At 40.3% G+C, this 25,234-nt stretch overlaps 3 protein-coding genes across 6 annotated transcripts; 2 read left to right on the top strand and 1 right to left on the bottom strand.

The window, feature by feature from the left end:
• Positions 1–394: 394 nt before the first annotated feature.
• On the top strand, positions 395–7,640 carry LOC135350914 (uncharacterized). The gene is made up of 15 exons (XM_064549777.1): positions 395–553; positions 1,940–2,789; positions 4,313–4,654; positions 4,711–4,908; positions 4,961–5,005; positions 5,442–5,516; positions 5,574–6,118; positions 6,175–6,321; positions 6,368–6,650; positions 6,709–6,741; positions 6,789–6,869; positions 6,920–6,958; positions 7,022–7,372; positions 7,421–7,466; positions 7,524–7,640. Exons 1-15 carry the CDS (start codon positions 542–544, stop codon positions 7,576–7,578), a joined length of 3,102 nt encoding a protein of 1,033 aa, XP_064405847.1. The 5' UTR covers positions 395–541; the 3' UTR covers positions 7,579–7,640.
• Positions 7,641–8,142: 502 nt separating this feature from the next.
• LOC135350926 (ribosome biogenesis protein BRX1 homolog) lies at positions 8,143–16,009 on the bottom strand. Its single transcript, XM_064549791.1, has 12 exons — positions 15,789–16,009; positions 14,314–14,375; positions 14,050–14,102; positions 13,848–13,891; positions 13,464–13,534; positions 13,349–13,398; positions 13,216–13,289; positions 12,979–13,029; positions 12,179–12,280; positions 11,783–11,813; positions 8,393–8,487; positions 8,143–8,332 (listed from the first exon to the last, which is right to left on the bottom strand). Exons 1-12 carry the CDS (start codon positions 15,948–15,950, stop codon positions 8,192–8,194), a joined length of 936 nt encoding a protein of 311 aa, XP_064405861.1. The 5' UTR covers positions 15,951–16,009; the 3' UTR covers positions 8,143–8,191.
• Positions 16,010–16,148: 139 nt separating this feature from the next.
• On the top strand, positions 16,149–25,222 carry LOC135350913 (uncharacterized). 4 transcript variants are annotated; one of them, XM_064549775.1, is made up of 14 exons: positions 16,149–16,472; positions 19,253–19,463; positions 19,664–21,099; positions 21,151–22,239; positions 22,298–22,341; positions 22,396–22,651; positions 22,798–22,947; positions 23,298–23,416; positions 23,480–23,606; positions 23,667–23,814; positions 23,914–24,064; positions 24,237–24,738; positions 24,795–24,952; positions 25,046–25,222. In XM_064549775.1, the coding sequence occupies exons 1-14, from the start codon at positions 16,149–16,151 to the stop codon at positions 25,125–25,127; spliced, it is 4,797 nt and encodes a 1,598-aa protein (XP_064405845.1). In that variant the 3' UTR covers positions 25,128–25,222. The 4 variants fall into 4 exon arrangements, 3 of the variants coding, with proteins under 3 accessions (XP_064405845.1, XP_064405844.1, XP_064405846.1); XM_064549774.1 differs by having other exon boundaries at positions 19,664–22,239; XM_064549776.1 differs by lacking the exon at positions 16,149–16,472 and adding an exon at positions 17,884–18,721 and having other exon boundaries at positions 19,664–22,239.
• Positions 25,223–25,234: the final 12 nt, after the last annotated feature.

Consider the following 25,234-nt stretch of genomic DNA (forward strand, 5'->3'; position numbering starts at 1 on the left):
TATATGCGCCAGGTGCCAGGGCATAGTATGAGATACATACATACGAACCGTTAAATTGGATAGTAACACAAATCCAAATTAAAGTATTTAGGTCTAAATAACAATTTGAATGAACCACCCACCAGTCGGAAAAGCTCAACTCCTTTATTATTCAATGAATTAGCTATGGATGATATATCCTGGGGGCGGCGAAACTGTCGCCCGGAGGTTCTATCCTATGACACCGGGGTATTTGCAAGGGTTTGTCAAATAAAATAGCCCCGGGGGAGAGTCCTGCATCGCATAATTGGAGGGGGGTAGGGGGGTTTTGCATTTGATAGGTGCATAAACTGATCTAGTTGGGCGTGGCTCGACCGTCTCCCGTCAGGGACGGTCGGGCCACGCCCAACTAAAATTGATCCTGGCCAAACTAAAGTGCTCAGACAGACTCTCCAAGGCCGGCTGATTCATGAGACTAGTACTGCACCAGGCCAGCTAGGAAGGAACTCGCTTTGCTCGCCCCAATAAAAGTTAATTTCCTCTTGCTTCAAACACTAACAAGATGGCTGATCAGGTACAGGATCTAGTACCTGTCGGTGTGTTACATGCGATATATGCATACAATTATGATGTACTAGACTATTTATATGTCTGTTTGTAGAGTCTATAGGCGTAGGCCTAGATCTTCTACTAGGCTTGAGGCTATTATGCTCCAAATTTTACCGGTTATCCCAAGCTATAGCCTATTATTCTCAGTGATTCAGCCCATTAAAAAGCATATTATTCTTCATTAAAATCACAATAAAAATCATCTTTTGATAATTGCAATACAAGTGAAGTCTCTACATATAATATGTACATATAGTCCTGAAGAGCATTGTCTTGCTGATCACCAAACAAAGTGCCTTGAGTTGATCCAGCATCAATATATTACTAGGGGGGTTGGAACTGGAATCATAGTGGCTTCAGTAGGTTCAGTGTCTGTTGTGTTGGGATAGGCACTACTGGCTGTACTCTTGATTCTTCAGATTCTTCAGATTCCATATAAAGTACTAGCTACATGTAGCTGCAGTCTAGTCCAGATCAGAGTACAATATTAAACCATAGATTGAAGAGTTAGAGCTAGAGGGATAGGAAACGGTAGTTGGGCGGAGTCCAACCAACTGTGTGGTCAGTTGGTTGGACTCCGCCCAACTAAGGAAACGGAGTGGTGCACGTGATGATTTTACATTGAATCTGCAGTGGAGCCTCGAAAACTATCCGCGTTATGCCCTATGAACGAGGCTATTAAGCACATTTTTGCCGGGTTGCTCCCAAAGCTGTGTTTCCTCGAGACATCATCTCTTTCAGCAATTTATAACACGCCTAGTCCATGAACCTCGTGTAGTACTTGTAATGACTGACCACACCCAGTAAAAAGAGACTTTCCAATAAAGTTATATGTTCCCAAGGCTGTTTTAGAGCTAAATGAACATGTAACGTGTAAGCGTGCTGGTTATGACTACTACAATAGGTATAGACCTTGAAATATAAGTGAGTTGCACGGACTAAGCATAGTTACTTGTAGTTTATTATGCACTGGGTGTAGAAATAGGTATTGTTGTGATGGCCTCGATTAAACCGCGGGGAAACACGGATCGTACCACGAGGGTGCTTCCGTTTCCAATCCCCCTTTTCTTTATCTATGATTAAATGGTAATTGTGCTTTATTTAGAATGCTAGCCACGCGGTATAATATTCCCACCCACTCTACCGTTTATTCCCGCATAATTCCTAATGCTCCAAGCTACCTATTATTCTCAAAATTATGCTCGCATATAATCGCCGCATCCCTATCTTCTACTAAGTAAGTTTGCTGAATAGTGCACTTTTCATGTCAGTATATAACATTTTTGTTTCGATAACCCAATAAATAAGCTAACATTTTTCTTGTCACTTGTGGCTTCTCTCATGCATGCAGACTCTTGACATCCTCCATCCCTCAACATCTCTGGAGTGGGAGGAATGGCCCTCTCTACCAGTGAGGATGAATGATGCCTCTTCAGTGTATCTGAATGGAACACTGTATGTTGGAGGAGGGTCTGCTAGTGAATCTGATTGGGAAGCTGATGCTTCACTGTACTCATTTAAACCTGGAGTTGACAGCACATGGACAGTGACAGAGACACCCACCTCTTACTATACTCTTGTCGTCCATGACTCTGAACTGCTACTGGTGGGTGGGTGTGAGTATTTTACAGGAGCGATAACAAACCAAATATTTACAATGAGGGATGGAGAGTTTGTTGAAGCACTGCCTCTTATGAAAGAGAAACGAGAATCACCCTCTGCTGTCAGTAGTGGGTCTGCACTAGTTGTGGCTGGGGGGTGGGACACCTCAGAAAATCTCTCCTCTGTGGAAGTGTTCAAAGATGGCAAATGGACGACTGCTCCCTCCCTACCAAGTGCAGGGTCTGTTATGCAGTCTGCTCTCCATGGTGACCAGTGGTACCTGATCCGTGATCAGGGGGAAGTATTTTGTGTGTCGCTTCTATCACTCATATCTGGAGCTGACCCATCGCCATGGGAGACGCTACCTGATGCTCCTAATAGCTGCTCAGCTGCTTCCTTCTTTGGTGGCCGCCTTTTGTCCATTGGAGGAGGGGGTCATAGTAACTACACAACAGCCATCTATGCTTTCTCCACATTCACCCAGTCCTGGGTACATGTTGCTGACCTCCCTGTACTGGGTTTGCCAACAGCTCTTGTCCTGTTAAGTGAACAATTGATTGTGAGCAGTGGTGATAGAATACTTCGAGGAAAACTTAGTGGTGAGTTGATGCCTAAATCAAATGCCTTTTCACCTTACTCACTTGAAGTACTCGTACAAGCTTTGAAATTCTTAGGAAACATAAGTTGATCACCAGGGGCGATCCGATAAGGGGGGTGCATCGTGGCGCGCCAAACCACACCCAATTCCTGTGGTTACGCCCTTTTGGGCGGCCATGCCTTACCGGTTTTTCTTTAATTCCCATGTACCAGTACAGACGTAAGAAAAAGCTAGTAATAGGCTTAGCTAATGTAGCTATCTACTGGTGTAGAGTTGTTGTAGAGTTGTTGTAGAGTTGTTGTAACATTAGTTGCAGTAGTAGCTTTTCCTCTCTGGATAGCAGTTTAAGAGCAGGGATGATTGAACTATACTGAGCTACTTAGAGTCTGGATGGGGGTGCATGCCCTAAGCACCACCCTGTGTACGTCACTATATACACTATATAAGTGTACACACCACATATTAAATAAATACATGCACCTGATATGTAGCAGGAGCCCATAAATAAGAGAAGGAGCGGCTGACTACGGGGATCACGTTTCGTAAGTGGTTATGACCGCATTTCCATATATGCAGAGTCAAAGTGGTTGAATCCCTACACGTTTTATACGCAATACAGGTCTGCGGTTTGCAAGCATTTAGTCACTTCCATAAAAGGATGTGCGATTTCACCAGCAATTACGAAACGTGATCCCTGAGTATACGTTAAAGTTTGCCGCTCCTTCTCTTATTTATGGGCTCCTGTATGCAGACAGTCACTATTCTACTAGTATCTGACTCCCACGCACATTCCAGATGTCACAAACACTTTAAAGTATGAATAAGTATATCCCAAGCACATTCCATTCCAGACTTTCTTCTTGCTATGTCGCAAATACTGTAAAGTAGGAAATGTGCCTAACTAACCACACAGTGAGTGTATTCATACCTGAAGGCACGCTTACAGATTTCATTGGGTTTGACATAATAGGATGTGCATTTCATTGGCTCTGGAACACTCATGAGTAAGAGACTCTATACCATTGGTTTTTACCCGAGATATTAGGTCTGGCCCCCGAGACTACTATATAAGTCTACAGCCAGTCTCCCCTTAAAAGGCAGAAGAACCATCAGTCACCACCGCGTCTCCTCCAGCCATGCACCTTCCAGAGGAATGGTTTTGCCTTGTGTTCTTTTAGTAAAAAAGTGGAGAATAACTAGTGGGCGGGGCATAAAAAAAGGGCATAGTCTTCAAATAATTCGGCAGGCCGCACAAATAATTATTTAAGAACCCCCTTCCTTAAATCCTGGATATGCCCCTGTGCGTGGGAGTCAATTCATGCACTCTTGACACTATCAACACACACTTATGATGTCAGATGAATTTTCACAATAAGTATATTCATTAACTCGCAATTCTTATGATAACATACGCACTCATAATGTTGCTTTGTGTATTTACTATATGAAGTCCGATATTACACACTGCGTGCATAGCACTAGCTATAACATGTTTGAAAGAACACATCACAAAAAATACTGCAGTGACACCCTTTGATGCTGACAGTCACTTCACTATGAGAGTTATTGATTGCCTCAAGGCTTCAGCAGGAATCTCTCTGATAGAGGAGCTTGTACAACACACACCCACTGCCTTCCCTGCTGTTGCTGGTGTGGATGTTCGGGCAATGTATGACCTCATCTTGAGAGAGTGGGAGTCAGGACGTGGATCACACCCACCCACATGGACAGAGTTGTTCAGATCTCTCAAGGAGATGGGCTCGAATGAGCTGGCGGGTCGAATGGAGAAGTGTCTGAGAGGGTCGGTTCCCGAGGACCCACCTCGACTGAAGACTGAAGACGGTAGCTCGGAGGAGGAGAAAGATGGTGAATAATTATATCAATTATTATCTGTCTTTTTTTTCATGCTTGAGATTCCACAGATGAAACACCAGAGCAAGAAATTCTCAGGTTAAACAATGTGCTGGCTGAGTACAATAGTGCTAATACTCTACTGAAGAAGGAGAATATTCAATTGAAGAAGGCGAACAACAACCTTGAGCAAGAGATTGCTTCTTTAAAGGTGAAAAAAGAAAAACTGGACCCAGTCTCTATCAAAGAGGAACCAACATCTGGCAACGGTTTGAAACAGTTCGTGTACATAAGATACGCATAAACATGTTCTTTGTATAGATTATCAGAAGCATATCAAACAGGAAACTAAAGCTGATCCTGATGGTGAGTGATGGTATCACCATGTATGTATACCGTATAGCGTGTAATTTCGTGGGGTAAAATATTCGTTATTTTTGTGGGCAAGCTGACCTCCACGAAATTGTCACGTAGGCGTGGCTTACCGGAGTGCAGTGCAGACAACGAGACTAAAGATTTTTACTCACGAAAACCACTGTTTCTCGAGTGGAACGAATTTTTTACTCCACGAACATTACCCGCTATACGGTATAGGGTTGAATCACAGAATACGCATGTGTACTTACATGTTTGTATAATTAGAAAATGCTAAAAAAAATCTATGTCTATATAACAGCTTTAACAATGTACTCTATATACATATCATAATTATAATTATATACTCTGTATAGAGCAAAATGTACTAATTATTAATATCTGTTCGTAGCTGTAAATTTTTTTTTAATACTATACTCACCGGCAGTGAAAAGTGAAAAACCAGGCTCGCAGCTACTACCTTTGGGACTGTCTACTGTACAGCATCATGCAATACCATTCAGTGAGTTAGTTACCACCTCGTTTGCATTGTTCTATATACTGTTATACCTCCACTCAGACCTCCGTGGTGTTGACGTTGTCGCCAGCACTTGTGTGATTGTCACCAACTTCCCCCAAACCTTCCACTGGGTTGGCTATGGGTTCAAGCTCACCATACCCCAGGGCTCCCTGCCAGCTGGTGTTGACCAGTGTCGACTAGACATCAAGGCCAGTGTAGCGGGACTGTACCAGTTTCCTGACAATCTCCAGTTGGTCAGTGGTGTCTTCTGGATACGTCTTCTTCCCTTGTGTCAATTCCGACAGCTACTGACAGTCGAGATACAGCACTGTGCCAAGATGACCAGCTCCACCAAGCTCTCATTTGTGAGAGCATGTTGCTCCCAGGAGAGTCTGCCCTACAAATTCAAGCAGCTAGAAGGGTGTGGCTCGTTCACTGAGCACATCTCGTACGGATCACTAGAGCTAAACAAGTTCAGTGGACTGGCTGTAACAGGAGAAGATGTAGAGAGAGTGTACACTGCCAGTCTATATTATCAGCAATGTGATCCTCAAACACTAGAAATTCATTTTGTCATCACACGGGATTCTGAAACACACATCACTGTATGTCCAATTATATATACATTGAATTTAACTAACTCAACGATTTATCGTTTCAGGCAACTAAAGAGTATTTTAAAGACCTGGGAGCAAAAGAGAAGTCACACATGCAGGTAGAATTCAAGAAACACAAAATAACTCTGAGCGTCCCAATGACTGGTGTGGTCATTGGAGAGTGGAATCTGATACCAACCGTCTCTCCATGCGTAAGTTGAATTCTATATTAAGAAATGTCGAGCATTGTAAATGCAGATTAATCAGAGTACAGTGGACTCGTTCAAACCTGGTAGAACGATTAGATCACGACGATTGAAAGCTACCTTAACACGAGACTTTGGAGCAGAAGTCCCTGCTTGCTCCTACTTGGTCACCCTGAAGGGCGCTTGCAAACCAAATCAAATGCTGATTGAAATTGACTCATACCATCCCAGTAAAGGGCAACCTACTTCTGTTGTCTCAATACCAGTGAACCAAGATCCACCAAGTCAGGCTTTAGTAGCATCTTCTGATGTTTATCTATATCCCACCTCGTATCGTAAGTTGAATTTAGCTTGAGGTAACTATATAATTATAATTATGTTTTGCACATGCAGCGCTGCTCCAATCAGTACCAGGATTCTCTCGAGGTTAGCTCTTTGACTCATTATTATTCTTTTAATATCTGTACATGCAGGATACTCTTGGACCAGTGCTCTTCCACAAATTCATCAGGGATATGCACCATACACACAAGCGTCGTATCCGTGGTTGCAAGGTATTGTATCTAATTGGCTTCTGTTGGTGTCTTCAATTATTCTTGTGCAGATTGTGGTGAACTGGTGACCATGATTGGCCAAGAATCAGGTATCTGTGGGTGGTATTGGTATGCCTTAGCAACACTATCATGGTTTTTCTGTGTTTATGCAGGCACAATCAGTGCAATCGAGTGTCCAGTGCTGAATATGGACCAATTGATATATCGCGTAGGCGTCGACGAAGATCTCCTAAAAAAAGAATGTTCAGAGAAGAATTTAAAAAAGATAGCCCCTCTCCTTGCAAACTGGCTAATGTACGCTAAAGCCTTGGAACTGACTCAGTCTCAAATACAGGACATAGATGGTCATAAACTATTGAGCACCAACGAAATGAAGACTTTGCTAGTGCTGGAGAAGTGGCATCAGCTTCATGCCTTCACTGCCACCTATCATCATCTCATTAATGTGTGTCTAAGTTGTGGTCATGCTACTGAAGCCACTGAGATTTGCAGAATTGTCAAAGGTTAGTAAAATGTAATGCTAACTGTATAATTATCATTCCTGAATGTAGAGGACTTCTCCTTACCACCCCCCATTATTGATGAACACCGAGAAAGGTAAGAGTCAGATTGTGTCAAGTTGGTAATACATTATAATATTTTATATTCATACAGTTCCTCACAAGAAACAAGAGAAAAAGTGTGTCATAGACTCATAGAAAACACATAATTTATTTTCATCCATCTCATCACATGCAGTTTGTACAAAATAATAATTATAGAATTCCCCTCCCCACTGCTGAGTCAGCAAAAACCTAGAGCAATTTGGCAACTTGTTGACTTGGGACTTGTACCCTGGCCTTAAAAATGATTGCTAAAAGTTTGTTGTTTCCTATAATTATATAATAATTATATAATAGTTGTTGGCTCTGGTTACGACACTAAGGAAAAGGAGGGAAATAGAGTCATTTGAACCGGAAAATGGATAGAAATTAGTTCTTAGACTTCATTATATTATTGTATATAAAAGTAGGGTCTCTCAGATAATTATGACAGCATAGGTGGCCATGGTGTGGTTTAGTATATATGACAAATACATGTAAATCTTTAGTAAATCCTTTGATCTTTCAGGCAATCTGTTGCCTGTAGTTGACCATGGATCAATTTCAGGTAACAAATTAATTGCATACAACAGATTGTAAGCAATTTATAACATACACGAGGCAATTCGATGCTTATACAATGGTTGTAGGCAACAAATTGCCTGAAAGTTGCCTGGTGGCCTTAAGAAATGCAATTTTGAAAGAAACTCATAAACCTAAGCAACGCATTATTAGCAATCACTACGCATTATTAAAAATGTCATCTAGAGGGTCCACGTTAATTCCTTCTTCTTCTTCTTGCCTCCTCTCTGCCAATGAGCGACGGGCATCCACTCGCTTCTTATACTTGTGCACAGCGTCAGCTTTCATTAGGCGACGATGCTGTGCATGGGATCAATTCAGACAAGATCACTAATTTAATATTATAATTATATAGCTTACCGCATTAGGGGTGACATAGCTGGGATTTTCATAGAGAGTAGCTCCGCCAAAGCTACCTTCAAATACCTTTATTAAGTTGAGAACAAATCTTGGACCTGCATGTAGGAATAAATTGAAGAACAGCATATACACAACAGCTACATGTACTGTATAAGTGAAAATCTATATATATATATTATAACGGGGAAAGGTTTGGGCCAATAGAGAGGTGTGTCTACATGTAGTTGAGAGGTTTTGATTTGTTATCCACGTGTAAGCTTTATGAGTCAATTCATGTATCAAGCGAAACTTGGACTCCATTCTTCTCTATTATGGGTTCTTGGAAGCAGGCAAGCTACAAATATAGATTTTTATAGATCGTGTAGAAAATGCATACCTAAGCAATAAGTTTCTATACTAGTCCATGTGGCTGGCCGTTAAGGGGTTGAAAAAGTTGATGTGGGAACAGAAAGCTGGTTGTCATACGGAATAGCGAGGTGCATGGTTGTTCTTCAGGGTTGTTTCTACTGTAAGTATAATTATATAGATTTTCACATATAACGTGGCTGCAATCTGAAATTTATCTGTTGGCCATTTTATACCAGACGGTTTTTATTCAAGGATATAGCCATAAAGCGGAGTTCCACTGTATACATTCTCAAACAGAAGTAGATACATGTACACGTACTACAAGCCAGACAGACAACTTATGCAACTAGTGCTAACCCTCGGCCATTGACATGAATAATAAAGATCTATAGCAGCCAAAAGAGAGTTATACCTTAATGTTACTATAGTAATTTTAGCGTTTTCAAATTTTTCTCTGTTTTTAGGCCGGCTACCATACTAATTTTGGCGGATTTGTCAATATTTGTCAAAAGATATACAAGCATGAGTTTTAAAGCTGAATGGAAAGTTTAGAGTCAGATACAGATGAAAAAGGGCTTGCTTGCTTAGCATACTCTCAAAAGTACATTAGAAAAATGTTTGTGCTGTACATAGAAATGGTTTTAATGTTGAAAGTAAAGAGAATCTAGTGTAAAAGGTCGACTAAGCAACGCAGCCACTATTACTAGACAAATAAACAGTTTGAAGGACTATACTGCAAACGTTATGAACAGTACAGCTTATCCATAGCATGAAACCATTCTATATAGCACTTAGATACAGTCATAATAACCAAGAGAAAAGTTAACATGGAGTAATTCAAGCTAAACTCATAAACTGAGCAAAGACAACGAGCTTAGAGCTTGTCAGTGGTATAAACTTACTTCTCTAGAGTACCTCCCAGCCCCTGAGTGATCACTAGTGGATAGGAGAGCTAGAAACCTCATAACGGTAACTACGAAAATATTCGCAATCACTAAAATTAATCATAACGCGGAGTGTTTCAACCGTTTACACAGAGAGGCCCGGTAGTTTGGGGAATCCCCTTCCTGTTCCATCTATGATAATAGTAACAATAAGGTACAATAAATGCTGGCTAAGCAGCAAGTAACAGGAGCTAGAGGCATGCTGAAACTTTCAGAACGGACTTTAGAGTGTATGTGAGGCATGCATTGTGGACTAGGATCAAAAATAAGCCTGAAATAATGCTCCTGGTACGTTCTGGGGTTAAGATAAGCAAAGAGGCGACAATAATCATAATTCTAGCTTTCTACTTTAGTGACCCTGTTCCATTGTTCCTGGTACAGGATCACTTCAGCTGTAAATATGTGCAGCCAACGTGCAAGTTCAAGCTTTTATTCGACAACGAAGCTTTAATATCAAAATCAGCCACTTGTTGTGTGAAGGCTATCCATACTGTACGCGCAGCGCTACGGCATCCAGGTGAGTAGACTCAGATATCACGAACAAACGGACAAACCAAACAACCGACTACTATAACCGCGGCCTCGGGTTAATAAAAACCGCGGGTGCTGATGTCTCATAGTCTCATAAATCTTCCTAGGGGAGAGACCTTCTGAGCACTTTAGTCCAGAGGTCAATGCACAACAATGGAATGTTAATTTTCATTATGTCAGTGTCAAGACTTTCCAACGCATGCAAAAGGTCAACCGCAAACTCTTGACTGGTAGCTATAAATTTTTGTTTGGCTTGGCTCCAAAAACGTTGCTAAAAAAAGGTACGTTGCACAGCACTGCACTATTGCAGCCAACTCAACTTACTATAGCTCCTTGACTGGCTAACAGTAACCATAGTTAGGCTGACTAGCGCTAGCTATTATAAATGCGTCCTACTGTATAGAACGCATACGCTTCTTGCCATTCTTTATTTCCTTTATCCTTGATCTGATTGGTCAGATCAGAATTTCGATTTGGCCAAAAAAGTTCAGACTAAAGCACTCAGACGGTCTCTCCCCTAGGAAGGGCGGCTGATTCATGAGACTAGACGTCTCAGTAGAGGCGCTTTACTCTACATGAAGCTACACCAAGGGCGTATACAGAGAAGACGGCATGCAACTCACTATGTACCGTACGTACTCATCCGACTTCGTATCAGAGACCGGATATGCTAAAAATAGAATCCAGTATACGGACGTGAACAAGTGGGCGGTGTTATTTACGGAGTTATAATTATGGGCATGTACATCAGAGCTGCCTTTGCTAGTTAGCTTAACAGTGCAGTATTATTTTAGGGAAGTGTCATGACCAGTCCTAGTCCAGCCAGGTCCAAGACAACCCCTTCAAGCGGGAAGTTAAGTGCTGGGCGCATTGTTAAGAAGTACCAGAGACTCAGGAAGACAGGTTTATTGTATCTAGGTTTCATGTTGCACCTGTTGGATGGTTTGCCTTTGCCTTTGACACTGCTAGTACGAGCCATACTGCTGCTGAGAACTAGTTTTACTATGCTGCAATCGAGCTAGCTAGCTACCTAGTACCTGCAGATACAAAGACTTTGATTTACCTTGTGCGGTCAAAGGTTACGCGTGGGCGTTTTTGTGGGCAGTTCTAAAAAGAACTCAATACGAAGTCAGATGATTCTGAGAATAGGGTGAGTTGCATGCCCTCTTCTCTGGCTACACTTAATAACTTTTTACATTTGCCAAAAACGATGTCCCAAGTTTAAAGTCCATAATTAATGGCTGCTGCATTCTCTCAGTTTTGCAGCTCCTTCCTCACTCTTGCAGCTACCAATACAGCTAGCGTTCTAGTGCAGAACTAATTCCTAAATAGAATACTTTCGAGTATTATAAGCAAAACTAGCCATAACTTAAGAAAGAAGCATTATTTTGCAAATCCACCTTGAAAACATGACTAGAAGCTCACTTCAAGTCAGCTGTAGCAGTCTAGACACACACACACAAACACACTATCATACGTATACCTCGCTGCGCATGAGCACATCGAGGCAAAACAAATACACATGTGAGACTACATGTACATTAAAAAACACTAAATTTAAAATTACCGATTTCTGTGAGTCCACCACTATCCGTAATCTGCATAAAAAATTCAGGAGGGCTAATTACAAAAATCATGTGCACCGACTTAACAAGCACCAGGCTGTGGTGCAAAAATAATGCCTTGACTTTTTCGATAAATATTTATTTGCAGAAAGAATCTCATTAATCGATTATCCGGACACCTTGGTTCCAGAGGCAGGCCAGATACCTGAATATGCTAGATTCAGTTATACGCGAGCGTTTATAAAACTGGGTAGGAACTTTTTATGGAGGGGACCTGTAAAAGCCGCTAAAGCAGCACATACTTAAGTAGTCACAAATTGTCACACACACGTACAAAAATAACATTAGCCCTATAGCAATTTAGTACTCGCGTGAATACATTATTATTATGTACTCACCTGATAATTTCTGAACCAGATTTTGCCATCAAGAATTTCGAAGTGAAACACATGATCCACAAATGGTTTACTTTTTGGGTGGTAATAAGGAGTCGAAAATATCTAGATAGTGAGAGAGAGAGAAATAATTATTGTGAGAAATTAACTATTTTACAAGTCATGTGGATTAGGTGCGAAATTGAATTGCAGAGACTTACAACATGTATATGTAGCTTAGTAGTGAGTAACTACAACCTCCTCGAAACAGAAGTAAAAAAAGTAAGTCCAAAACACCCAGGGTTAAATTGAACCCAATTCACCACGCACACTGAAGCGTGGCAAACCACTACGATTGTGGAGATCGAAGCAGTGGATTCAAATGCAATAAATTGGTCCACTAAACTATAATTTACTAGAGCACTGAACAGCTAACCCTCACCTGTTGAAATGAATAAATAAAAAACCAGAGGAGTGTTCAGTTAAAGAACAACAATCTGCAATTCTAGAGACCGGTAAAGGATCACTTCAGTTGCGAATAAATTATGTAGAATAAGGTTGCATGTAGAGCTTAGCTTTTGCTCGCTTTTATACGACAATAAAGCTTTAACATCGAAATCTGCCGCCATTAAAACTAATAACTTATTGTGTGGAGGCTATCCGTGCTGTAAACGCAGTGCTGTGGCATCCAGGTGAGTAGACTCAGAATACACAAACAAACAAACCAACGGACTACTATACCAGCTGGCCGTGGCACAGCCTCAGGTAACAAGCACACACTAACTATACACTATACACAGGATCTTGATTAAACACTGACTCACCTGTGTGAGTAGATTCTTCAGTAACTCATTGTGAGGTGCCTCAGTAAACGACTGTGGAAAATTTAGTGTCAGGGAGAGCATATATTGTACATCAGCAAGACATAATTATCACATGGTCTGTACCATTTCCCAGGTGACGCACCAATCTTAAACTTTCTCTCCAAAATTAGTGGAAGGTATTATGCATAATTATTTAAAATTTAAACTGTGAATTCCTTTCATAGCGTGGTGGCCAACCTGATCAAAGGAGAGGAGAGGTCTGGAACCAATCAGACAGTTTCCAGTCAGTTTGAGCTCATCCATAGTATGGACTGCATAATAAAAGCAGCACACGTGCATGTATATTAATAGGTTTCGACTGAGCTCTTACCATTTTCTACTAGGAATTTGAATGAAGGTCCATTGGGAACATTGGAGAGCCTATTATGTAACAGCACAAATATTATTATGCAAAGAGCACAAATAATATTGATTGTGACTCTCACCACATATACAGGTCCTTTTTCTTCTTCATTTCAAAGAATATGCACTTTCTGCAATTCTTCATTTCACACACCTACAGAAATTAGTGGATACTCCTTATTCCTAAATATGCACGAGAACAAGTGCATACAGCCAAAGCATTTAGCGGTTGAAACTGTAAAGGATATGTTCCTACAGGAGAATTATAATCCGATTACTATAGATGCTTATAAATTGTATCAGTGGCAATAAAACTTAAAGGATTGTACATCAGCTTTAAACCGTAAGAGTCCACCGTCCAGTAATTTTGAATGATCGAACTGCCTGGGTCACAAATGTTCTTATAGACGAGTACACAGTGACACACAACAGCAACGGTACGTCCATGTTACATGATGACATCATACCTCATTGATTGCTGGCAACTTGTCTTTTCTATCCAACTTTGTATCTATAAAAGTACAAAGTTTAAATTAAAAAGCTAGCTATGAATTTCATTGTGGCACGTGAAACACGAACTGCTATAATTACCTTTAACTTGACTATCAAATTGTTCAAACATACATACATGTATGGCATGTGTAGGTAGGTACTTATCAAATGACTGACCTGATCTGGAATGTGGTAGCAACATTCGCAAGTCGTTCATCAGATGTCGTGCTCTGGAGTGAGAGCATGATTATCTTACAGAATACGAAATAGGCATCAAATCACATTGTTGGCACAATAGTACGCTATACATCTTGGGGGCGATCAGGAAGAGTACATATTGCACAAGATAAGGTATCAAGAGTTTCGTTTAGCTTATGTGGAGAACAGGTAAAGTACAGTTACAATAATCATCTTGATGCTCTGTCTATTGTTAGTACACACCTGAACGTGACTCCCCTAGCGCAAAAGACCAATACCCTTTGCTTGTTCTTCCACCTTTTGACCTGTGAGACAAAGGAATTAGACATAACACACTAATACAAAACCACATGCGCAGACACACACAATAATCTGCTAATAACTGGTAGGTATCAAATTATAGTATAGTGGGTAAATTTGAGGACTAATTAAGTTTGGCAATTTGGTGAATCAGGGTGAGGGTAAATTAAAATTGTTTTTAGCTCGATAATGATACTGTCCCAATATAATTTTATCGCACGAGATCAATAATGCCGCACAAATTAAAATCACCAATAATGCCTCATTCGTCAAATTTACCTAATATACGGTATTAGAATTTAAATGTTTTTTTCACAGATCATTTAGATCTGGTAGAGCATGCATGGCAGCGTTCCACTTATATAGTCTTGGGTCCAGGCTAGTTGGGCAGTATCAACACTAGTAGCACTTTTGTTCCACTGGAGGAAATTTGTAGCCCAATCAGATTGCTGCGTTCAAGTGGGAAACCTTACAGCTCAAATTAGCTGACAAGGCAAGAAGCTGGCTCACTGTATTCTTTTGATTTCTCCAGAGATGCACTAGAAAAGAAGCATGGTCTATCTTAGTCTATGAATGAAGCTTAAATAGTAGTATCTTTGTATTAAGTCTTGGTACCAATATGGAGAAAACCAGTACCAGTAGCAGTTCATGTGTTATATACGTGCCTTCTGGTCTTCGAAACACTTCTTCAGAAACATTGAGGTAGACTTATAGCTGGTTGTACCTCTTCCTTATGTCTAGCTATTACGAAAAAGGTTAAATCTTGTATTACAGGCTAAAGCATTCATCTATTCTCTCCAAGAGTTACGAGGTATTTCTTGAAAACACCTTATATAGCTAGATCTAGTCAGCTAGACAATCAGCATTCAAATATTAATAGTTCTTTAGCTATAATTATGCCAGCCACTTAAGATTAAACAACATTCATACCTTGCCTCAAGTACCAGCGGAACAAAAGTGGTACTAGTACTGATACCCAACCATAAGCACTCGCGTTGGTTGGACTCCGCCCAACTAGGCTGAGGCCGCACTTTACATAAATGTCTGGTCGAGTTCCTATGTCAAACTTGTGCGGAAATTCTTGGACAGGTAATTAACCGCATCGCAGACGGACGTGGAATGTGATAATTATATTCACAACTGATCATGGGCGTGCACGTCGGTGCAGTTAATTACTAGATACACTTGACTACCACTTGTACAGATTTAATATTAGATTAACAATAGAGTCCAAGCCATCACAGCAAACCACTCCACGTGACTCAAGGATGTGCAAATGGCTTAACCAAAAATGACCCTTTGTGTTATTAGTGCTTTCTCAAAGCGAACAGTTATTATTATTTCGAAAGTAAGAAGTAGGCACTCTTAATACGTTTTACTTGCATGGAACCTCAGACCATAAATATTAGCTTACACACCTTCTTTGTCTCTGGTGCATCATTAGTTTCATGATCTACTGGGTCTATAGCAGGCTTCTTACTAGAAGTATGAGCTTTCCCACGTTTTCTCTTCCTAGGACCAACAGTACGGCTCTTTTGGCCTGTAGCAGCGTCAACACTCACTGCTTCAGAGCTCTCCATATCCAGTTAGCTGTCCTGATGACTATTTTCAGTGCCACGTGGTTGTTACCATACAACATCTGTGAAAAATTCGATTAGTGGGTATAAGTATCTACAAGCCCCTCCCCCAGATTTTGCAGCAATGGGACAGTAAACAACTTAGTAGGAAAAATCTAGCTAGTTTATAATAGTAAATCTATTGTGAAATAGTCAAGAGGGATGGATATCATTGCTGTTTCAACAGCAACAGCAACGCAAAATGAGGCTTCTTTTTGTCAGAAGGATTATAACTCTAAGTCTAACACTCAAAACAACAATGACCATTGGGACCAAGCTGACTGTACACCAGAACACTCATTTTTGCTCAGGACTAAGAGCTGTCCAACTAGACCAACCACTGGTGGCCAACAAAACCTGTTTTTTGCCCGCCATTACAGTATCTTCTCGGCCAAAGGACTTGAGGAGGAGCCCGGCTTATCCATGCAGCTCACGGAGTACAACCGCAAGCACAACTCCTTGATGCGCCTGGATTTGAACAAAGAGGTTAGCTGTATTTAATGTACCATGTAGAGTGAATTGTATTCATATGACTATTTGATTTGGAGGTGTGTCTGTGTGTCTGTCGTTTAGTAGTGAGCTGTACATAAGCACCTCTATATGCAGGACAAGTAGAAGCATTTGACATGCATACAATGTTATCACAAGTAATTCGTAGTTGCAAGGGAAATGCGTTGTTCACTCATGTTTTTTCTGTGAAGACACAGTTCGTATCATTTGTTATGGGATACTTATTGGCTAAAAATTATACTCTTTGTTTTGCTAATTAGGGAGCTGTTAAATTCCACTGCCTAATGATTTTCTGAATGTCAGCCATAATAAGAGTCGTTGTGTAATTAGGGTCATAGCTAATGTGTGTGATTAGTTAGTTGTCAGTGTCACAAAATCATACACAATTCTTAGAGTAATCACAATTAGGACAACTTTATGCTCTTGCATGAAGCAAGCCAGCCTGCAGACAGTCTCAGCTCGTTGGTTTTCAATGTTCTTATTTCATGGACCATTGCACACACTCTTCTCTAAAGAGTTTGTTCTGTACCAATCCACGATCTATCAACTGGACAAGTTTCATTCACCAGTATGGATCTGGCTAGCTATGTGTTGACAAGTTCTTGCATCTATTATACAAGACAGTTATACTGACTGGTGCAATGAATTTTATTCATATTTGAGTGTCTGAACAATGTGAGTGTCTGAACAATGTGTAAACATTGTCAAGCCTCTGCTGACTAGGGTTACAAGGGTCATGCTGCTTTGAATAATTTGAACTCACTTAGACGTTTGTGAGAGGGCACGATGCAGAGAGGACTGAGGATGATTACATCACTGCTGGTACACTACCCTGTCTTATTCATGTAATTATTGATTTCCATAGGGTGTTCCATAAAGTAATGTTTGAACTAAATAGTTGGCGTCATAATTATAGTTAGAGTACTAGCTGCATTATGGCTCAGAGAAGTTCATAGGTTATACTTAATCAATAATGCTGTAATTTTATACTCTACAACGCATATCTGAGCTGGGTAGTGCTATCACATTTCAGGTTATCAAAATAGATTGCTTTGCGTGCTGTTCTGTACAATGTATTTATGTTCATTCACAATCATGTGATCACATAATTAAATGTGCATCGTACAATTGATCGGCAAAGGCCACAAAAGCATGTTCTTGAGTTTTGATATTAGATCTACAAGCATTATGCGTTTCATGCGCATGGATATGGTATTTCACACCTAGCGCTACAGGCAAGATGTAATTGATCTAAACAGTCGTGAATTTTCGTGGCTTCCTCTGTAAAGTATTTACTTCCATGCATCAGACATAGCAGCACTCTGCCTCGTGAATTGAATTAGCCAAAGCATTATGTCAGCATGCTAGGAATGTAGGGTTGACACGAACATTCCATGCAGGCATGGACATTAGGCTACATACTTGTATTAGTGCATAACAACCTATATAAGGGAGAGGTATGACGTGTAGAGTACAGACTGTTATAAAGCTGTGCCGCACACTCTAAAAATCAGTGTCTATAAAGCAAGATCAGTTTATTGTCGTCAAAGAGTTGGAGCTATGGTTTGCAGTCAATAGTGAATAGTGTTCTACTAGCTTGTTTTGTTACTTCAAAGTAGCTATACTTTCTGTTTTGCCAAGGCTCCCTTTGATCACCAGAACAAGATAATGAGTGTCCGCAGTCTGGGCCAACTTTGAGGGAGAGAGTTTGAGTATACAGCCATTCTATCACACAGAGTCCAATAGGCAACAGCCAAGTTTCCAGGCAACACCCTTTTACCACACATCCCCACCTTCTCCATTAAAGAACAGTAACTTGGCTTATAATCAGCTCACTCCAAGCAACCTTGTCAGTCCTACATAGTTCAGCCACTACTGTATATAGTCGACAACACACCTACAGAGCTCTTGTTTGTGGCTTTGTGTGTTAGCATCTGTCTAAACAGTCTCAAGCATTAACATTCTATTGTCTACATACGATGGGTAATGTACCACTCTGTGTACCAAAGAAAGGTGGACCAATTGTGTTTACTGAACGATACAATTTCCAAACTGGAGGTCATCCTCTTTCTATGAACCAGTATCACCCGTACGAATCAAGCCTTGAGGATTTATGCAGTCCAGAGCTACCAAGAACTAGTGTTAGTTCTCCTTCTGAAGGAAACAGAAGGCAAAGCTTGTTGATAGGGGATCCAATAGTCGGTATAGAGATTGATCAAGAGTCGGTACGTTGTAATATAAATTAAACTGTACAACGTATTACTACTACAAGTCATGTAGATATACGCTTCAGATCGAGAGTGATGATTTAAGTTAATAATTAATGTACATAATACAAGGTAAATGGTAGTTGTGCTATTTACGTCTATTCCATTTATACACTAACCATAACATGCATATATACACATAGCTTATTCTTTGTCAGAGGCCATTCAAAACTAACCCACAACATTTTTGTAGCCATGCATCAATTGCCATGGCATACACATAATTATGTGGTTGACCATGTGCATGTACATGCAGCACATACATGTATGTACGTAACCATGATCAACAGACTTCGTTTGTATGAGGTTACACGTATATTTATATCCGTGCTTTTCACACTCAAAATCTATTTTTTAAGGCCTGAATAATTACTCCTAATTGCCAATGAGTGTAAACAGATCCCGTACAATGTGCTCTTCACATACCATCACAATTTGCCAATAAATCTAAATGCATCCATTATTTTCCAAAACTACACAAACCTGTAGGATCAAGTCTACTCTGGATTGCTGCAATTTCAATATTTTGATGGGAATGAAATGAGAAAAGAAAATGTCCATGTTAAGAGCTCTGATAGTATTGCGAATTTAATTCCAATTCTAAAATCTACATTTATTGCAAGTTTCACAGACCAGTCTAAAGATTACGAAATGAGCGATGGTGAAAACCACAGCTATGTGGCACTTGTACAGGGAGAAAGTAAGTACAATTCATTAATTGCTATGGTATGATTGTATACCTTTCGATAATACCAGATATAGTTTTTAATGTGCGTACATGTTGGGATGACTAAATATGCCACTAATGATAGGTCAACCTATGTCTGACAATAGACAACTGTTACAACGTATGTAATCACTTGCCACTGATGAATTAAATCCTTGTAAACAAATGTACAGTGGAGAGGGAGCTGGATATGATGGACAAGCCACTCGAGATAGCGTTGGACTGTTCTTCCAAAGGTCTAGCCTCTCCCAAATTCCTTTTCAAGTCTCCCCTATCCGAACAAACAGATACGCCACTAATGGCTCGTCAAACAAATCGCTTCACTTCTTATGTCGGATCACTAGCACTACCTTCAGGCTCAGAGAATGAAGAGTCACCAACAAACAGTAAACACTTGAAAACTTTCAACAGAGATTTTGATCAAACAAGCATGACCAGCTTTGGCAGTGCTTTCAGCTTATCTTCAAAGAGCAGCAAGACAAAATCAACATCTTCTCTAGTCGTCAAGTCAAAGAAGAAGAAGCTAGCTCACACGTTGTCAAATCAAGAGACTGCGAAATCCAATAAAGCAGACTTCCTCACACTCGAGTCATCTCCTGCCCATCATCAATCACAAACACTGATCGATTCTCCTGTCTCAACCAGAAAAAATGGTAATCGAAAATCAATCATGACCAACTTCATTTCAAGGTCATTGAGGATTAGAAAAAAGCACAAACGTTCAAAAGACACTACAAATGACTCACCAGATGGAAATGAAAATAATCTATCTCAAAATACAACAGACGAAATGCTTCCAGTAAGCAGTCTGATATCCCCATTGCCAGCAGACAGAAGGTTTACCTTGAGTACTGTGATGCATATTTACTACATGAAGCCGAAGCAGGTACAGCTGTACAAAAGCGTACTTGTATCAGAGAAAGCGACAACAGAGCACGTGATCACTCAGGCCCTCGAGCGGTACAACATGAAGTACTTCAATCCTGATGATTTTGGCTTGTACGAAGTGATTGGAAAATGGCAGGAGATTGCGGGAACCCTGCCATCCAATTCAAGTCTCCATGTATCCAGTTCAAATAGTGGTACCTCTTTAACACTCCCTAATAAGCATGGCACAAGCCCTCTTGTCAATCGTCGCACAGCAGTTGAAGAGTTTGTTGTTTGCTATTCAAGAGAATTGAATCACGAAGATTGTCCATACAACAGTCAGTTTTTTCTTGACACAAGGGAAGGCTATACAAGGAGGTTTGAACTACGCCAGAAACCTTCTAAAGAAGTTGATGGAAACAGAAAGGAAAGTACTGTTTCTGCATCAGCTGTAGAAGCAGTAAACGAAAAATTAGTGCCAGAATCTGGCCAAAGAAGTTTATCGATTGCACACATAAATTGTAATTCCGAAGAGTCTCCAGTGATTTTTGGTCAAACTACTCACCGAAAAAGAGCAAGAAGGAATAGAATCAAAGACTCATCAGCTTCCCTAAACGAGCTATCAGAAGAATTGAAAATACATGACGATGAAGAGCGAAAGAACACAATTTCATCATCCACACCAGCAGATCAACGCCACAAAAAATCATCTCTTTTTACATGCTCTTCACCCGAAAATAAGGTTGGCAATGGTACTCATTGTTGTAATGATGTATACACACCTGTACCACAGAGTCCACAGAGTGAAATGGCCCCCCTTGACACACCAATCCTCCTGAATCTTCGCATACACGAACCAAGAAAGGAAAAATTAGTTCACGTACTTTCAGCAGAATCGACTCATATAGTTGGCAAATCAAGCTGCAAAACATCACAAGAAACACCAAAAAATGATTCAGAAATTGTCGTCTGTCAACCGGAAATCAGAGATTCAACCCCACTTTGTTCAATCTGCCGCCACCACCCCATTTCAAATTCAACTTGCTTCGAGGTAATAGCTGTGAATGACCTCGTACCAGTAATGGTAAATGGTGAAACCATTCAACAAAAGGTATCTCTTGTTCACGGAGATTTAATCTCAATTGGAGCAACACACATGTTCCTGTTTCAAAATTTCTCCTGCCAGATCCCTAACTATAGATGGGAACCTCAATGTGTAGAGAAATCTTCTGTTAATGTAGATGTGATGCGACCTTCTTCACAACTCAGCATATCTAGCGTCAGCAGTAACGATGAACCGAATGGCAAGCTTACGATTAGGTCTGGGGCACTTGGTTTGAACTCCCGATCGACATCTGAGTTTAGCCTAACTGTTGAGGATGTGGATTCTCAGACGCTGACAGAGATTAATTTAGGGAGTATGAGCATTAGTGATAGCCCTAGCATGACACACTCGAGCAAAAAGCCAATAGCACAGTGCAACCAAAGTGCCCATACTCGACTCATGATGAGGCAAATGAACGAGAATACTGATAGAGAAACAATAACCATGACTCTACCTACAAACTCCGAAGGAATCGACAACAAGACTGAAGATACGCAAGTGTTTTTATCTGAATCAAAGAAACAACCACTAAAAAAATCTTCTTCTCTACCATTTCACACAATGCCACGTAAACTGATGTTCTCTTATTCCTTGAATGAAGAGGATGCACTTCTCACATCACTAGTCAGTCAGTTCAGCTCACCTGAGGCTGGAGCTCAGCTTGGTCCATCCTTTGCACTTTCGATGTGTATTGAGTATGGAATGATGTGTTATGGCCAAAAAGCTATGACTGCGTTCATCAAGAAAGCAACTTCCCTTATTCAAAGCAAAGCATGGGTGAGTAAATTTTGGACCTTGAAATAATTTGATAGTTTACATATTTGTACCACCACAGGAATTGTGTAAGAACTTATCAGAATGGCAAATTGACACCGAAAAGTAAGTCCCTTCAATGCTAATTACACTATACTCAGAATTTTAAACCATTATCAGAGCCAAAAAACCAGTGACAGTATTAAAGGAGCTATTTGCCAAGCTCGAAGCAGTTCTGCTCTTACTAGCAAACACCCTTGAGCTCTACTACTTCATCACCACCAACTGCCGGTCTCTCAACTTCTCCGAGCCTGTTTCACCACCGCAGTGGAAGAGTTGCGATCAGGAGCAAGTGCAGGGAAATCATAGCGTGCTTCTCGATCTTTACAACGTGCTGGTATACACATTCCAACAGGCATTCTACTCTGTCAGCAAAGTAAGTCTGCTCAGCTAGAATGAACAGTCACCATCATCATGTGATCTGCATAGATTCATACTGTGACAGCAAATTAAATTATAGTGCTACTCCGATTTACAAGCACCGTGTTGGAACAGTCCTAAAATCATGTGTGACACTTATAGGTTCTCTATCATGCTCTCCCTGTGATTCTGGGTGGATGCACCGAGGACAAGCTAAGAGGCAAACCTGAACCACCAATAGTGATTGATCAAGCTGTGGATTTCCTACAGGCCCTATTTGATCTGCTCACCAAAGTGCACATCCATCTAGAGGTATGTACGCACATTAATTTGTACAGAGATGATATACTGGATGTTTATATTTATTATCTTGCCATGGATACAGGTACATGTATAGGTATTTATTCTGTACATGTAGACTACATAATAATTGATTAGCAAGAGTAAATTTTAATGAGAACAGAATCGATAGAGCGTCTTACTATCGTACGTGATTCAATGTCTTCCTGCTCTACTGTATAATTATGTAAAATCAGATTTTGTATACTTATAATTTATTACACACAACTAAAATATAAGAAAGAAGCTCCATATCCTTCTCATTTGCTCATGTAATTATCCTAGGTTGTTAACCACACAACGTCATGATATTAAATCCATAGGTTGTCTCCCAGTTCTTTGCCAACGTCTTCTTCTTCACAAATGCTGTGATGTTCAATGCATTGATTGAACAAGGAGGAGACTTGTCTCTCTATCAATGTAATTCTGGACTGGCAATGAGGTCAGGCTTGCTCCCCTAAAATACATAATGTCTAACAGACTGTAATATTATTCAATCACTCAGGGCCAATCTTGATCTGTTGGAGGGGTGGGCTTGCCAAGTCGGATTCAGAGATAGTGTGCTGCACTACTTGGCTAAATTCTCTGGAGCGATGGACCTTCTTTCTTCATCACACACACAACTGTTAGAGGTGCGAAACCAAGACATCATGAGGAGAGTATAGATAACATGCTGTACTTTTTGCACCCAGATGGATTGGTACAATTTTCGTAAAGAGTACCCAATGCTGCATCCTGCTCAGCTGCATTTCATTCTCAGCAACTACCTGTTACCAGTTTCCCATGTGCCTAGCCACTGGACTCCCACACAAGAAGATGCGTTGCACGCTGTGAAAACAGGTAAGTTTTGTGATGATTCCACCATGCTATAATTATAGTGCTTAAAAGTTAGTAACATTATGCCTGATTTGATTTCAAACATGCTTCACAATTCTCCAGGGTCATTGAAGGAATCTTTTGATCATCATCCCTCATTCGAACTGCCCACCTCTGGTTACACTATTGATCTGACCAAAACTTCCGATGACATGGAGCATCTACAGCCCTATTTAGAGGGCTTGAGAAAGCAGCTAAAGTCACCTAAAAGTTAGTTTTTTAATGGTTCTCACTGCATTTACTAATAAATTTGTCTTTCCTCCCCATTCAACCAAACCTTGATCCTGTTTGGAACAATAGGAAGGTGAATTTACTTGTATAATCTAGCAGTATATAATTATAGCTATAATGAATGGTTAATTACAGTAGTGCATCCTTTTTTCCAGTGTTGACATTGTGCCTATTACCGAGAGTATGTCAATTACATCGTACGTAAACGACGATTCATCAGAGAGTATGCCAACACCTTCACACAATAAGCCACACAAAGTACGGAAACTATTGATAAATGCCTCACCTGTTAGAGCGAGACGAAATATTGGAAGCAACACAGAATCTCAAGAAGATTTACTAGAAGACACAAGAAACAAAAGAAACTCTGATAATATTGAGCAGAAGCATAATAGCATTAGCACACAGCTAATAGGTAATTACGGGACAAACAGCTCAAAAAGGTATTCGAGGAAATCTGGCGGAGAAAAGATAGTAGATCGAGTTCATTCAATCGTTGCTCCAAGATCTTTCAAGACTCCTGAAAGATTTCTATTAGAGCCGGATGGTGAACTAAATTCTTCCTCATGGCTAAAAGCTAACTTCCCTCTGAATGCCGAGACTGTTACAATTCCTCGAGGAGAAAGAGGCTTTGGATTCATAATGGTGGAAGAAAAGGTGAGTATAGAAAAATATGACTATTGGCACAGACATTCATCAAACTTGTTTGGTAGGAAAAAGACTCTGAAAACTCTGAAAACTCAGCAAACTCAGCTATTTTTATTCAAGAGGTGTTACCAGGAAGCATAGCAGAAAAATGCTCTTTCCTCAGTAGCGGGGATAGAATACTGGCAATTGATGGACAACTGTTGGATGGAGCCGACTACATTATGTAAGTAGATCTAGCTTACTTGAAACACATTAGTGGAGTCTATAGTAAAACATGTGCACTAAACATTTTATCATACCTTGATTTTACTTCCAGAGCTGACAAGTACTTGAAAGAGGCTGAAGACGATGTTACTTTAGTCGTTCTACGCAAAGAAAGAACACATGCCAAAATTTAACACAAGTATATCAAATAATCATCATAAGTTCACAACCAGTCTCCCACCATTAATTTTTTATGTTCTTGTGCAAAATACACATTAGACATTCTTAATATGCAACAAAG

This window comes from Halichondria panicea, chromosome 17 (assembly GCF_963675165.1).
Source record: "Halichondria panicea chromosome 17, odHalPani1.1, whole genome shotgun sequence".
In the NCBI taxonomy this organism is placed as follows: Eukaryota; Metazoa; Porifera; class Demospongiae; order Suberitida; family Halichondriidae; genus Halichondria; species Halichondria panicea.